Source organism: Peromyscus californicus, unplaced genomic scaffold (assembly GCF_007827085.1).
Source record: "Peromyscus californicus insignis strain IS unplaced genomic scaffold, ASM782708v3 Scaffold_21__1_contigs__length_65335640, whole genome shotgun sequence".
Taxonomy (NCBI): domain Eukaryota; kingdom Metazoa; phylum Chordata; class Mammalia; order Rodentia; family Cricetidae; genus Peromyscus; species Peromyscus californicus.
Window position 1 is genome coordinate 13,325,669 of NW_026294514.1, and position 16,776 is coordinate 13,342,444.

The window sequence follows — 16,776 nt, forward strand, 5'->3', positions numbered from 1 at the left end:
ATATGATTTCATTTCAATTAAAGAAAAATAGACATGGGTAGATATAATCTCTATAACCTGGGTATAGTGTTCACAGATAGGAGAAACCATTATCATAAAGGTGACAGTCCCAAACAGGGTGTGTGACACTTGGGACCAGCCTGGGTGACCTAGCAAGATTCTTTCTGGAAAAAAGGAAAAGAGATGACAACCGTCCCTAAATTAATCTATCCATTCAAGGCAATTGTAAAAGTTCCATCTGATGGGCTAACACATGCCTGCAACCCTGCACTGGGAAAGTTGAGGCAGGGAGACTAAGGTCTGGGCAAGCCTGGGCTACATAGTGAGACCCTGTCTCTGAAACCAAACCAAAGTTGATTTTATTCCCAGGACACCACTCTCATGAAAGGCTCAGTGTTCCCTCAAGAGTGGGCTAATTGTTGTCAAATTAGGCTTCCCTGGCTTGCTCTCTTGATGCATGATACTGCTGGCTCTTCCACGTGTCCCTACTTCTTTTCTTTCATGAAGCTGTGATTCTCACATGACCAAATACTTCATTTCTTCATTGGGAAAACGTGAATCTAATATGTGACGCTACTCAGCTCTCACAAGGCTAACTGGGAAGTCCGTGGGTAATGAGTACGCAAGATCTTATTCTACGCTCTGCAGAGTTATGCTCTCAGGTGATTTTACTAAGGGGAAGACGTCCCCCTTCACTGGCTCACATGCCCCGATCTCAAAAGGTGGGGTTAACTGCCAGGTTAAGCCTCCGCTTCTGGACAGTACAATTTCGCCCTCTGGTGGTCTTCTCAATCCCTGCACCCAAGTTGGAAAAAAATTGTTCAGGGCAGAACGTGCCTTCAATGAGTTTCCCCCACTCTCCACCCCCCACCCCGAGCCACCATGTTGAAGAAATAAATCTTCACAGGGGTCCTCTTGTCATGGAGATACCATAGATACTGTAATCATCTCCTACTCCCCGCTAATGTCACTTATACAAAGTAAAAGAAATTCTCAGGTGCGTTCCTCAGCCGCCACACTGTACACTAACAGTCCTTTTCCCACGCCCGGAGGGAGGTCCATGTGTGAGAGTCATTATCACGTGAATGCATGAGAAAGGAAAAGGGGAACCCGAGGTACCAAGAAGCCCTGGGTGTAGGGGAGCACGACCAACTGAACAGTGGGTAATGCCTGACCATGGTATTTGAAGGTTGTCAGGGGAATGTGCATAAACCTCCCTCATAAAGATGACACTGTTTAAAACAATTTGCTTTCTACTGTTATAAGCACATTGGTGTTTTTCTTTTCTTTTCTTTTTTTTTTTTTGTTGTTGTTTTGTTTTGTTTTTCAAGACAGGGTTTCTCTGCAAATCCTTGTCTGTCCTGGAATTAGCTTTGTAGACCAGGCTGGCCTTGAACTCACACAGCCTGCCTCTACCTCCCTAATGCTGGGATCAAAGGTGTGCGCCACCACAGCCCAGCAGAGGGGAGCTTCACTCATGTTTTTTTATTTATTTTATGTGTATCAATGTTTCGCCTGCATGTGTATATGTGCACCACATGTGTGCCCGGTGCTCTAGGAAGTCAGATCCCCGGGGATTGGAGCTAAAGATAGTTGTGAGCCACCATGTGGGTGCTTGGGAATCGAACCTGGGTCTTCTAGAAAAGCAGCTAATGCTTTTACTCTCTGAGCCATCTCTCCAGCCCCCCACACGAGGGTTTTAAGAAGAAAATTGAAACATACATAAATATTCTACTCTAACATAATATTCCTTGTCTATTTTCTCTTCCAATCCTTAGCCATCTAGATTTTTGTGACTGTTGTTTGATTTTTGAGACGGGGTCTGAATATTAACCTCGGCTAGCCTGGAAGGTGAGGTGATCCTTCCGCCTCCTCCAGACTTTAATCATATCACTTTTCCTATAGTCTCTGGCTCTTCTTGTTTTTATACCATAAATCCTTTCCATACTTTGAGTATTTCTCTTTTTAGCCAGAATTTTCTTTCTATCTTTCTTTCCTTTCCTACTCATTAACCTTTTTAGTGGTCCTGAGGCTTGCACACAAGAAACAAGCTCTCCCTCTGAACTACATAAACCTTCCCTATAGGTTTAAGTTCCACAGTCACGGATACGGCGCTTCCCAAGTCTTCTTTGTTGAATCCTCTCTAATCTACATTACCAACAAATAAAACAAGCAAGTTGTTACAAAAGCTTATTTGTTCTTTTGAATTGTAACCTTGTGATAAATACCCAGGTGAGAGTCCTGATCAAGGCTAAAACAGTTTTCTGGTTCTAGACACGGACTGTCCTACCACTTTCCTGAAGGATATTTTAGTCATTTTAATGTCACTTGCCACAGGCCGGCACTGGTCCCTCTACAGGATTATTGCTCTCATCAACACTGCTCACGACGCACCAGTAGACATTTCACTTGCCCGATTTCCTCCTGGGAAAACTGCCTGGGTCGTTTGCTGATGGAAGATACTCTTATTTTCACAGACCCAGAGCCAAGGAACGTGACCCTTGACCCCCTCAGGACTCCTGCGGCTGAGCACCATCAGACCTCCGAGGCTGACACCGTGAAAAGCACGTAAGTGTGCAGCTTGTAGCCGTGATGGCTTCTCTGCATCCATCAGGGGTTTGTTTTCATTAATTTACTTTCTGGGTGTTTGTTTGTTTGTTTGTTTGTTTCTGAGATTCATGCGATAACATGCTGGCAGCTGGGATTAAAAGCAGCAGCCCCTGGGTAGGTTACACATTGATGAGTGAGCTACTTAATCCAAGTACTCCAGGTTAGGTGGGGAAGCGTGAACCTGAGCCACCTGAAGCAGCTTTCTGGTGTGTCTGTGCACCTGACGTTTACAGAGACCCTGGAAGGCTGGGGACAATCAGTTCATCCTGGTTCCTCCAGGTTCGTTAACTCTGGGCAGAGTGAAGATGGCCGGCCACCTTCATGGCTTCTTCTCATCCCTGCCAACACAGGAACACCTTCCTATGTGCTTACTATGAGCTCACTGGCCAGCAGCCCAGGCAGCCTGGTCCAGACCTTCGCCTCAGTCTCCTTAGGCTGTGGGCTCTGCTGTAGACTTCTCTGCTACCAGCTGGAACTAACCTGATTGTGGGTTCCATGAGCCTGGGGTGAATAGAGATCAGCAGTATAAACTCTTGGGCCAAAAAAGTTGTGTGATGAACCAGAAGCAACAGAAAGAAGCCTCTATGATTGAGGAAGTCACTAAAGACTTTTTGTGTTGTTTTGTCTTTATCCCTTTTCCCACAACATATTTTAAACAGGTTATTACAACTCCCCTCCCCTAGCCAAAACCAATGAAATAATCAAAGAGAATTCTTTTTTTCATCAAGAGGACAGTTTTAAAAAAGCATAGAACACTCCACAAAATCCGTTACAGTTATTGTGACCAAAATTGGGATTTAGCACAGATTCCTAAATGTGGAAGGAAAAAACAGCCATCCAGTCAGGCCTGAGGTGCTCCTGTGCAGCTGCCTTGCTCCTTGGGGAAACCGAGGTTTTCCTAGCACCGTCCTAAAGCAGACTTCTGTGAGTTTTTATAGAGTGTCACTGAAGGACTTAAAGACTCGTGTATTTACAGGAAATTCCATTTACCTCATTCGACAAATATTTCTCAGGTTTCCACAGTAAGGCCCTGGGCTAGCACACCACAGTAAATATATCGATTTACCTGAAAAGAAAAAAGACCCAGACGAGACCCAGCACCCAGCGGGCACACGGCCCTGCGGCTGCTGTTCTTGCCACCCGCAGGCATAAGTCAGCGGCGCCCACCACTCCAGAACACTCCAGACTGGGCACACAATGACCTCGTAGTGGCTGAATCCAGTTAAGAATAAAACTCAGAGAAGCAAAGGAATGAAGGGGACAATTGCGTGTTTTTGAGGTCATCTTTCTTAAAGGCCATTTTCCTCTCCCAGCTAAGCCTTTGAGAGAAGACATTACAGTTGTGTAATTCTATCCATGAGGGTGATCCACTGCTACCTGTCACCCCACTGATGGATCACCAGGGTTGATGCAGCCAATCTGACCGGCTGGGTGTGTGTCTCCTTCCTCCCTCACTGCTCCACAGGTGTCCCTCCCAAAGCTGCTGGCCCCTCTGAAGAGGACACACTTCCCTAGAGGCGGGCCTGTCTTTCTTTGGCCCAGGGTCCCCTTAGTTGTGGTTTCCTGACAGAACCTCCAAACCAGCCCTCAGTTAAAGGTGTAAATATGCAATGAAAAGCCGCCAACTGTTTCTCCAGTTGTCTGTTTTAGGGCTTACCTGAAGGAAACCCCAAAAGTGAAGAGCACCCTTCCTAATCTCGCTTAAGCAGGAACGTGAGGAGAAAGTTGCCTGAGTGTGTCAGATATCCCCACAGCCGATCACAGTTGTTCTGTGACATCTGCTCACTTCCTCTCTTCCCTCCCATTTAAATTTCTGGCCAATGGCCGGGCGGTGGTGGCGCACGCCTTTAATCCCAGCACTTGGGAGGCAGAGCCAGGCGGATCTCTGTGAGTTCGAGGCCAGCCTGGTCTCCAAAGCGAGTTCCAGGAAAGGCGCAAAGCTACACAGAGAAACCCTGTCTCGAAAAAAAAAAAAAAAAAAAATTTCTGGCCATTAAATTGGTCTGCTGGCTTGCTCTTTCCAAAGGGACAGAGATTATGATGTGTACCGCCTGCACAGAGGACTGCTAGAACGTGAGCCTGCATCCCCAGAGAAGCTGGGTTCTGAGACTGCATCTCTTCCTCCAAGGAAAAAAAATAAGAAAATGGAAGCAAAATTGTCTAACCAGCAATCCTCAGCTGCCATCAGTCACGTGAGTGTGAGAATGAAGAATCTGGTCCGGAAACCCTGCCTGGACCCCTGCAAGGCTCCGTGTAGACTTCTGAAGGTTGCTTCATAGATACAGCACCTCACTAAAGGGGCAGTAGGGGCCGAGGTCCAGTGACGTCTGCTCACCAGGCCCTGCACCCCGCACTAGGCTGCATCTTCCTGAAGGACAAGGGCCCCATTGCCAAACCCTACAAAGTGGATGACCATGGCCCCACTCTGCCAACCTCTTTTAGAGGGAACCTCCATGTTGTCACCATCCACAGGGGAAGGGAAAGGCTGGCAAGGTTCTTGCTACCTGCCTGGGGTCTTCTCAAAGGCAGCACACGATGTAGCCGTGAATATAAAGCCGGCTCTGAGTCCAGTCCGTTGGTCAACAGTGGCCGCACTAACAAACACGAAAATTGTTTCCTTTGCTTCAAGCTCTGCAGACCATGACATAACATGGAAAAAGAAGGGCAGGCCATAAAGGGCTTTTCTTTCTCTTCCTCCTTTGAAATTCTTCCTAATTATTTGAAATAAAAGGCGCCCCCCCCCCCCCCCCGGCTCCATACTCTGACGCTGGCCATCTGCTTCATCCAGAACTCAGATGCGTCCATCCTCAGCCCCAGCCCCCTGTTCTCTCAGAGTAATCTTCATTTGATGAACTCTTCTGTTCCCTCTATGTTCACGGTCCTCTTCCTAAATTTCTTCCTGTAGGGAAGGGATTTGGTTGACAAGTCTGAGAGGAAGAAGAAAACCAAGATAGACAAGGCCAGAGCCCCCAGAACAGAGCGAGAAGGAAGGGCCCTGGGGCAAGCAGAGGCTGCGGGAGGTAAGGAAGTATGTCTGTGAGGAAACAGCTCAGAAGACTTCCAACAGGCGAGGAGGTGATACGGACAATGGACTTGGCTCCTGCAGGGCGAGCTTCGTTTGACTACCTAGCCAAGCTGGCTTTGCAGTCTGAGTTCATAACCGTGTCTCAGTGCGCATGGGCAGAGGAAATCACGACCTGTGATGGCCGTGAGAGGGGATGATAATACCAGCACTCTGCCAATGTTGAACTGAGTGCCACCATGCTGTTTGTGTACCCGAGGCTGAGAGAGTTTGGGTGGGTGGCACCAGAGGACAAGTGGTTTGTTTGTCCTTTCCTACTTGAGCGAGCCCCAACACACATTATTACTGCTGCCACTAGGAGCTAATAACTACAGGCTGAGATCTGTAATCGGAAAAGCTGAAATGCAAGATGTCCCCAAGTCTGAAACCTTCTGAACATCAACAAGATGCCACAGGTAGATTCTACACCTGACCTCACTGAAAATACTGTATAAGGCTCACAAGCACTCTGTTCAGGTCTTGCAGTGTTTTTGGCCTATGGTTTTATTTTGATTCTGAATAAAAACCCCTTGCTACTTTAAGAAAAACATAAAACCACCTTCAAACTAAGAGTCAAAAGTGTATATGAAGCATTAACAACTTATATACTTAGGCTAGGATCCCATGGCCAGGACTTTATATTATACACATTAAATGTAAATATTCTAAAACCAGAAAGTATCCCCAATCTGAAATGCATCTGGTCCTAAACATCTCAGGAAAGGGATGCCCAGCCTAGGCATCCCGAGAGCACGTAGGAAGAGGAGGATGAATGAGGGTCTGAGTGGCTGTCCTACCATCACACTTCCCAGTGTCCTTCTTTGCCTCACAAGACCTCAGATGCTCCTGAACTCCCTTTAGCCCAAAATTCACACCTACCCGCTTTCGCTCCCAAGATTTGAAGACCTTTTTAAACAAGTCGCATTTTGTTGCAAGGACAACACCGGCTACACCCCTGGAGACAGATCTGGTTTTGAAGTTTGATTTTTAAACTCTTGCTGCATGTACATTTGTCTAGTCCTTGGCATTGCCAGGAATAGGAAAAAACAAATGCCCTTGACCCTTGGAGTGTTAAACTTCCAGCACATTAGAGCTGTGACCTTGGGCAGGACCTGTCAGATGTGCCAAGATTCTCCCCAGGAATCTTGCCCCATGCTCACCAGGGTGAGATGGAACCTTCCTTTGCTTCCAGCCTTGGGGATTGAACCTAGGGCCCTACATAATAAGCACAAGCTCTACCACTTAGCTGTATCTGCAGCCAGAAACGCAACCTTTCCGTAGTGATACTGCTGTGCGGTTACATCTTTATTGATCTAAATATAATGTTGGGCTGCTCTTCTCAAATCATTATTACTGATGGTAAAACGGCGCTGGTTGGTGGCGCTGGTTACCAGCGGAAAAGTCACGGGCCATGGCCACAACTACCAGAGTTATAAAGAGCTTTATTAGAAAGAAAAATGTGATAGGAGGGAGGAGAGCCAGGCCTGGACAGAAAGGAAGATGGTGGGGAGCAGAGAGAGAACACAGAGAGAGAGTGTGGGGGTCTGCGTCTGGCTTTTTAAGGCGGGGATTGCATGACCACATGGCGGGTACATAGTTGCCAGTGCCCGCTGATGATGTAAGACGTAAGACACAGGACCCCAAGCTGTGCATGTACAGAAGCCTAACATTCCAGACTTTTTGCTTATTATAAAAAAGCGAGTAAATAGGAATAGGGGTGTCGTTTCTCCTGAAAAAACTGCTTCCAGCTGACTTGGTGAGCATCGGTTGGCTTTTGAGGGGGGGGCGGGTAAGGAAGGGAGCCTTCTGAGGTAGACAGGTGTTCTGGGATGATGGACTGTCCTGCTGCCCTGGAGCTGTCCATCCCTCTTGGATTGGCAATTTTGTTCTCAGGCATTTTATCTCTCTCCCCGGTACACCTTAAATGCCACAGATGACACTTTCACCTGTGGGGTCAGGAGCCTTGCTCTCCAGATGCTTAAGTTTTAGTCCTATGTGTGTGTGGAGGGGGGGGGGGCTGGGAAACAAGAGACGGATTTTACTCCATGTCTTGAATTTTTTTGATGTCTGCTGGCTTGAGGACAGCTTTTGGAAATTACAATGCAGACTTTATTCACCCAGATTCTGGGGATAAATTTGGGAATATGCACACCACTTTATCCCACCAAATGCTTAATCTTAAAAGCTACTAAAGAGCCAGGTGTGGCAGCACATGCCTCTAATTCCAGCACCCTAGAGGCAGAGGGATAAGGATCTCTGTGAGTTTGACACCAGTCTGGTCTATACAGTGAGTTCCAAGACAGCCAGAGCTATGCGGTGAAACCGTCTCAGAAAAAAAAAAAAAAAAGTTACTAAAGAGAAGGAATGGAGGTCACATTTCTTCTACTCAGCTACCTCTCTCCCCCACTGTTTCCTCCAGGGAAGTCAAAGGATTCAAAAACTGAAAAGAAATCAGGGCTAATTCCAAAAGAAAAGAAACCGGGCACCAAAATGAAGAGGGCACCCAGACAAAGGGACGTGGAGGCGGCAGCAGAGCTGAGTGAGCCCGAAGTCAGCAACGCCAAGGAAGCAGGTGGCACCCCAGAGAGAGGGCTCCTCCGCTCACATGCTGCCACTGAGGAGCCTTGGCTTTCTCCTGAATATGATGCTCTGGAGAGCCAGGTTTCTATAGATGGAAGATTATCACCCACACAGGCCATGGGTGCCACTACCAACATGGAATCTGAGGAAGAGAGAAGCCCCGAAGACTCTTCCAAGGTATGGGCAGGTGTTCTCTCCTCTTGGCCAGAGGAAGCTCTGTCCTCCACGTGGCAGAATGCAGATGTGAGGGAAATGACCCTAAATAAGCTGCACTTTCTGAAACAGAATGCAGATGTGAGGGAAATGACCCTAAATAAGCTGCACTTTCTGAAACAGCTCTATTACGTGATGATATATTTTTTTTCTTCTTTTTGAGACAGGGTTTCTCTGTGTAGCTCTGGCTGTCCTGGAACTCATTCTGTAGACCAGGCTGGCCTCGAACTCACAGAGATCCGCCTGCCTCTGCTTCCGAGTGCTGGGATTAAAGGCACGGGCCACCATCACCCTTCTAAAACAACCTCTTACCAGAACCATGCCTTCCAGCCCCAGCTTCAAGTTCCAAGTTTTTTAAACTCCAGGAGCCCACCACCACACCCGAGATTGTCATTTGTTGGACCAAGTGGAGCCCTGTCATATTTTAAAGATCCTTAGGCAGTTCTGAAGTGCAGCTAGGGCTGAAAGACCAGAACTTCCAACACACCAGACAGAATGATGGCACTTTTGTTATCACAGTGAGTACTGGACATAGTCCATGAGGAAGACCGTATCAGGAAAGCCGTGCACCGCAATCCCAAAGCAAGTGAAAGACTTGAATGTAGGTCATTCCAGCCCCACAGCCAGCCGGGCAGAGGCAGTTTATGCCACTGTGTGGTAGTGTGGAGTCAGCTTTAGGAGTCTGTCCCTGATTAGAGAAAACCCTATCTGGGCTGCCACTGGCTCAATCCCTTGCATGGCTAACACTCTGGTTTCTTAGGCCCTCCTGGATAAGAGGCAGCAGGAGAAGGCTTCTCGAGACAGAATTCGCTTAGAGAGGGCAGAGATGAGGTGGCTGGAGGTGGAGCGGAGGAGAAGGGAGCAGGAAGAGCTGACCCGGCTCCATAAGGAGCAGCTGGAGAGAGCGGAGAAGATGAAGGAGGAGCTGGAACTGGAGCAGCAGAGGCGCATTGAGGAGATCCGGTGGGCCAGCAGCCCCGAGACCCAAGGCGGGGCAAACCTTCCCCAGGGGCATAGCTCAGTGCTAAGGCTCATGCCCTGACACGAAATCACAGGAACAACCTGGACCAGAGATAAGATACTGTCTTGACCATATGGGTTACCCAAGATAGATGCTCACGGGGAATTCATAGGAAGGCGTTGAAATTCAGTCCCGCATTTATCAAACTCCTGCCGTTCTCTGAACTGTACTAAGTAGGCTCTTCCACGGGTCTTCGATCGAACTTAATCTTCTCAACCCTAAGAGGCAAGAATTTCAAGATCCTACTTTAAGAATAGAAAATAGGGCTGGAGAGATGGCTCTGAGGTTAAGAGCCCTGGTTGCTCTTCCAGAGGTCCTGAGTTCAATTCCCAGCACCCACATGGTGGCTCACATCCATCTGTAACGTGATCTGGTGCCCTCTTCTGGCGTGCAGGCAGAACACTGTGTACATAATAAAGAAATAAATCTTAAAAGAATAGAAAAATAAGGGGGCTGAAGAGATGGCCCAGTGGTTAACAGCACTGGCTGCTCCTCTTGAGGACCCGGGTTCAATTCCCAGCACCCACATGGCAGCTCACAACTGTCTAACTCCAGTTCCAGGGGATATGCATGTGCATGCAGGCAAAATACCCATGCACATAAAATAAACTAAAAGAAAAAAGAAAATAAAGTGCAGAGAACTCAGGGCACTTCAGTTGTGGGCAACAGCACTGAGCTACATGCTGGAACTTCTAGGTTTCTTCCTCTAGACCCCTGTGGTCTGTTACCTCTGCCCTTCGATCCCTGCTGTAGAAAACCTGCTCCCTGGAGGGGCGCTTCCTGAAGTTTACAAAGCCAGCTGCCAGTTGGTTGGGCCTGTGTTTTCTGCCCTTCCTCTGACATCTCCTGTGCTCCCAGCCTGAGAAAGCAGAGACTGGAGGAAGAGCGGCAGCGGCAGGAGGAAGCGGAGAGGAAGCGGAGGCTCCAGCTGCAGGCGGCGCAGGAGAGAGCCCGGCATCTGCAGGAGGAGCTCCGGAGGAAAATGCAAGAACTGCAGAGGAAAAAGCAGCAGGAGGAGTTGGAGAGGGCTGGTGAGAGAATTCCCGAGCTTTCTGTATCTCCCGTCTCCTGGACCAAAAATATTTTCAACCCACCGTGACCACTCTTTTATTCCCATCCCAGGCCCCGGTGCACAGAGCATTCCACTTGTGTAAGCTTTTATTTCCCCCCCCAGAATGGTAATTACGTCTGACTATAGAGGGTTGATAAAAGGATGGAATATGAACGGAGGACTCTTGTGGAGGGATTGCAGGGTCGGACTTCTGGTTCAGTCACTGCCCCTGTCAGCATTGCTCAAGAGCTGCCCACACCGCTCTCCTTGCCCCCTTCCTCTGGCAGGCAGAGACAGCGGCAGATATCTGGAGAGCCTCGGGCCACACCTTCCTTCCGGTGTGGAGCAGAGAATCTTCCAGCAGACCTTTGCGGACGAGCTGGCAAGTTCAGCAGACGATGCTGTGGTCCATTCCTGGTCCGTACTCTTTAGACTAGTCGGTCTAGTCAAGTAGGAAGTTTCTCTTGACCCTGGTCTGCCGCTCCTCCCCTCCCTCACAGCTGCACACTACCCCACGAACTCAACCGTCCGGGCAAGTCTTCCGCCAGAGGACTTGGGTTAGCAACCCACAGAGGCTCTGGAAGATTAGAAGGGTGGAGCAGCGATATCAACTGCTCCAGTGGTGCCCCCTGCTGAGCCGGCCTCTTTCTGCTCTGCAGAGGCCGAGAAGCAACGGCAGAAGGAACTGGAAGTGCAGTTCGCAGAAGAACAGAAACGCCTGATGGAAATGGCAGAGGAAGAGCGGCTGGAGTACCAGAGGCAGACACAAGAAGCAGAAGAGAAGGCTCGGCGGGAGGCTGAGGCGAGGAGGCAAGAGGAAGAGGCAGCAGCCAGGCTGGCGCTGGAGGAAGCCGTGAAGCTTGCGCAGGAGCAAGCCAGGTACTGGCGAGCTGGGCACAGCTGCGGGTCGGTCGGTCGGGGTGTTCAGAGGCGTGCCCGCCTGGTGCCGGCGCTCACCTGGCACTGCCTTCAACAAGCAGTTCTCTCAGCCCTGCAGCAGGGCTAGAAAGACTGAAAAGCACAAAGGGCCATTCTTCTGCTCAGACATCGCAGGATTCGGTCATGGCTTATCACAGAACTTGTCTTGAAGCTAGACGGGAATTTAAGAGATCGTTTATCTTGATCTTCTGGTTTACAGATAAGTGAATCCCATTTAAAAAAAAAAAAAAGTGAGCCGGGGGTGGGGGTGGTGCACGCCTTTAATCCCAGCACTCGGGAGGCAGAGCCAGGCGGATCTCTGTGAGTTCGAGGCCAGCCTGGTCTACACAGTGAGTTCCAGGACAGGCTCCAAAGCTACACAGAGAAACCCTGCCTCGAAAAACCGGAGAAAAAGGAAAAAAGTGAATCCCAGGGCTAGTGTGCAGCAGTTTGGTAGAATATTCAAATTATGCCCTGAGTTCAACTCCTCAGTAAAAGAGGAGCAAGATCTCCATCAGGACCAATTGTGAGTTATGGCCAATACCGAGATACATTATGCAAATTGTAGACTCTAGGAATTCAGAAGTATGGAGAGATATTGAAAAAGACAATGTTTTTGGTTATTTTTTTAAAGATTTATTTATTCATATATTTTATATATACACCAGAATAAGGAATCTGATCCCATTACAGATGGTTGTGAGCCACCATGTGGTTGCTGGGAATTGAATTCAGGACCTCTGGAAGAGCAATCAATGCTCTTAAACACTAAGCCATCTCTCCAGTCCCTTGCTTTGGTTTTTTGAGACAAGGTTTCTCTGTGTAACAGTCCTGGCTGTCTTGGAACTCACTCTGTAGACTAGGCTGGCCTCCAACTCAGAGATCTATACCTACCTCTACTCCTAGGAGTGCTGAGACTAAACGCATGCACCACCATGCCTGGCCATGTTTTTGTTTTGTTTTGTTTTGTTTTAACCTAGCTACAAATGCTATGCAGAAAAACTTTAAAGATGTGACAGGAAGCTTAGTTTAGATTGGTGACCCAGCAAGACCTCTCACAAGGGATGTCATAAAGGGTGAGATTGTGGACCTGTATTTCAGGAAACAACAGTAAACAGTGTGTGAGGGAAGAAATGAGACTGACATGTTGAATAAATAAAAGCTCAGCATTGCTGGATGAGGGTGAAAAATTGTGCTTTGGATGAAGTCAGGGAGGTAGGACCAAGACTGGAAGAAACTACAAAGTAAGTTACCTAGGGCCAAGAGCATTTTTGATCCTTCACAACCATAAAAACTGAAAGGTGAGCTGGGTGTGGTAGCACAGGCCTAGAATCCAGCACTTGGGAGGCAACAGCAGAAGGGATCTTGGAAGGCTACTGGGAGAGCTGCAGTCAGATTCTGTCTTAAAACAGACAGAAGAGGTACAACCTGGAAAATCAGGTTCTCAACATTAAATCTAAACACTCCCCCCTTGAGTTATAATGTTCCACAAATTAAATTGAACCTATAATCCTCTTTAAGAGGTCCAGAAAGAGAAGGCACCAGAACTCTCAAGACTTCATTAACCTCTAGTTGTTCCCTCCCTGGACTCTGTTCAGCTGTTAGGGGAATCACAAAGTAGGTTATTAGGAAAGTCCTAATTCAGCTTCAACAGTCTAGACATCATGTGCCATAATAGTAGTAATGAGACAAAAGCAAGCTACTAGAAGCCCAACTTTCCAAGAGAAACTGACAGTCATCATTGAGGTACTAGAGCGATTATGTAAAACCAACACAGGTAGCTGAGACAGGAAACCAAGGAAGGAATGGGTAATCTCACTCCTCCAAGGACTAGAACTCAGTGCCGACTGGCTTTACTTCATCTGGGACAGCTACTCTTGTACTTTCACTGTCCTGTCTCCTCAATTCTAAAGCAAGGGAATCCACTTTAATTCCAGCATTCAGGAAGCAGAGGCAAGCAGATCTGTGAGTTTGCAGGCCAGCCTGGTCTAAATTTCAAGTTCCAGGACAGCCAGGGCTACACAGGGAGACCCTATCTAAAAAACAAAACAAAACAAAAACAAAAACAAAACAAACTAAATAAAGCAAGCAAACAAGTAAAACAATCCCTTCCAGCAACCCAAGTTTAAGACCTGGGATTTACCTCCTTCCTTCTTACTTTTCTGGTAGGAATCCCATGATGCCTCTCGTGTAAAGGCACTAAATGAAGAGTATGATCTCCACTAAAACCTGCAACCAATAGCCCAAATCTGGTAATCATACAACCCAAATCCAAAACTCTACTGAATGCTTAATCATTTTTGGAATTGGGGGTGGGGTTGTCTCCTTAGGCAAAAAGCTGCTTTGGAGAAACACCTTCATTTTCAACAAGAACTCTTAAAGGAAGCCAGTGGTCTGCAGTGGACACAAAGCATTTCCAGACCGTGGGTCTACTCATACTTCCAGTTCCTGAGAATCCCCAAGCCGTAAGGCTAGAAGAAAGCAAAACAGTAAGTTGAGAAATGGTGGCAGAAGTTATACTTCTATAATAAAGCTCCAGCCTGAGCTCACTTAGCTCCATTTTATCTGACTTACCTCAACCCATACCTCCCACTTTCTTTACCCTGAAACCTATTCCCAGCATTCCTGCACACTCCACACACCCAGTTAACTTTTCACTTACTTAAATCCTGTTGTGTTCTTTTAGGACCACATTAAGTTCAAGAGCCTTGATGCCTAAACTACAATTCCACAGTTCCAGTTGGAGACACTAACACTAGTCTCCAACATAGGATGCTCTATGTACTTCAATGTGTTCAAGAGTTGATGGTGAATGGAAATTCTGTCATGCAATAACTCTGGATTAGCTAAGAAGAGCTAATAATATATTAAGAAATCACTCTAGAAGACAAAACCACAATTTCATCCTTGGAATCTAAAACAAACATCTTAGAAGGCAGGCATGTCTGGAATCACTTAATACAGGTTTACATGAGCAAAATGAGCTCTTTCAGGAGGAAATTCTCCCAATCCTCAAAGCACAGATCTAGAGCAGCATGTTTGAATGAACATGTAGCTGTTACAGCTAGAACATTCATCCCCCATACTAGCCACAGTCAAATGCTCAATGGCCAAAGGTAGTCCTTGGAGGCTATATCAGCAAAGAAATAGAACTATCACCTCAGAATTTCACTATTTTTGATTCTTGAGAACAAATCTTGAGGTTTTATTCCCAACTCTGCCTTGAAGCTACTCATAAAACTCTAAGACTGATATCAGAAGTCTTAAGTCATTCAATGACTCTTTTAATGTCTATAAATAAATATCCCTTTTAACAAAACATCACAAGCGGTGGTGGCAGGTGTCTTTAATCCCAGCACTAGCACATGAGAAGCAGAGGCAAGTGGATCCCTGAGTTCAAGGCCAGCCTGGTCTTCAGAGCTAGTTCCATGACAGCCAAGGCTATACAACCCCCATCATCTCACTGAGAGGTGTTGGCACACACCTTTAATCTCAGCACTGGTGAGGCAGAGGCAGGTGGATCTCTGTGAGTTTCAGACCAGTTTGTTACACATAGAAACCCTGTCTCAAACAAAAATGCATCACAGAATGTTAAGAGAAATTGTTAGAAACAACATAAAAGGATGTTATATCAAGCAGTATCTGAATTTTCCCAACTTAAAAAAAAATTTTATTTCATGTGCATTAGTGTTTTTGCCTGCATGTCTATCTGTATGTACGAGGGTGTCAGGCCTCCTGGAAATGGAGTTACAGACAGTTGTGAGCTGCCATGTGAGTGCTGGGAATTGAACTCGGGTCCTCTGGAAGAGCAGTCAGTCCTCTTAACCACTGAGCCATCTCCCCAGCCCAGTTTTTAATCCACACTTGTCTTAGTTTTCTCATTACTGCAACAAAACTACACACACTTTTTTTATAGCCGGGCGGTGGTGGCGCACGCCTTTAATCCCAGCACTCGGGAGGCAGAGCCAGGCGGATCTCTGTGAGTTCGAGGCCAGCCTGGTCTCCAAAGCGAGTTCCAGGAAAGGCGCAAAGCTACACAGAGAAACCCTGTCTCGAAAAAACCAAAAAAAAAAAAAAAAAAAAAAAAAAAAAAAACTACACACACCCCCAAAAACACCTTAAAGAGTTAAGTAGTTGGTCACCCTGCACCAGTAGTCAGAGATGAATGCTGGCACTTATCTCATTTTATCCTTTTATTTCAGTCCTGGACCCACAGAATGGCAGTACCCCCCACCCAGGGTAGGAATCCCCACTTCAAATCTTTCTGGACACACACCCAAAGGTCTTTCCAGAGTGACTTTAAACCCAGGCAAATTGACAATGACGTCTTAATCATCACACTGTCCACAAGTAAAGAACAGTATTTAGAGGTGATTCCCCACTAATACTCACAGGTTTTTGCTTTGTACAGGGATTACATTTCTCCAGTCTAGAAATTTAGCTAATTTTTCTATTCTATACTGCAGGAATTGAGTAACTCCTTGTTTCATGTAAAATAGAAATAAAATGGCCAAACCACTATGGTTAAGATCATAGTAAATTTAAATGTCATTGTTTTTCTGATGCTGGTCAACCCTACTTGCAAATTCAACAGTACTTAACTAATCAACATACACTCACGAGTAAACATGCAAGGAAACCGTTACTGCTTTTTTTTTTTTCTCCCTTTTGCAAATTTAGGCTGCTGCACTCCAGATAGAGTGGCTACTAAATACCGCTTGGGGTCTTTCCAAATATCTATTAAACTTTTACTTCCAAGTGTCTATTTGAACAACATTATTATAGCAGTTGAGCATTTTTTTTAGGCCAACAGTAGAGTGTAGTTACTTTAGAAGACCTTCCCCAAAACCCCTAAAACAAAAACTATTTCTACAATTATGCTCCACCACTAAATGTTGAATCTTCATTTAGAGATTCAAAAATTAAGATGAATTACATATTCATGAATTTTGAACAGCTCAAATAACCAATCAAATATGTTATTTGATCTTGACAAATGCTGCAACTCAAAGATTTTCTACAACCGAACCTAATTTCCAGTTACTATTTAAGGAACGTAACAATTTAAGGAACTGCCAGGGGACAGTCTAAAAGCTCCAATTTGTACAATACAAATAATTTTAAAGTTAGGGTCAAATATAAGTTTCAGGCAATCTACTTTTTAAGCAAGTTACCTGAGAAAGGTAATAAGCTGTTAACACTTTATAAAATGCACCTGAGATAGGTTTATTTGCTAAAGTAGCCAGACGGCACTGTATTTAGAATAACATGAAACTGGATGTGTACATACATGTAATTCTGTGATTCGCTGGGATTTTAAAA

The 16,776-nt window shown here is 46.4% G+C and overlaps 1 protein-coding gene across 1 annotated transcript in view; it reads left to right on the top strand.

The window, feature by feature from the left end:
- The window catches only part of Kiaa2012 (KIAA2012 ortholog), a 114,709-nt gene extending 100,706 nt beyond the window's left edge, over positions 1-14,003 (top strand). Inside the window, 8 exon segments of the mRNA XM_052749551.1 lie at positions 2,478-2,568; positions 4,637-4,802; positions 5,516-5,630; positions 8,091-8,428; positions 9,225-9,427; positions 10,344-10,516; positions 11,196-11,415; positions 13,785-14,003. Of these exon segments, the coding sequence (XP_052605511.1) occupies positions 2,478-2,568; positions 4,637-4,802; positions 5,516-5,630; positions 8,091-8,428; positions 9,225-9,427; positions 10,344-10,516; positions 11,196-11,415; positions 13,785-13,923 (1,445 nt within the window). The 3' untranslated portion in view covers positions 13,924-14,003.
- Positions 14,004-16,776: the final 2,773 nt, after the last annotated feature.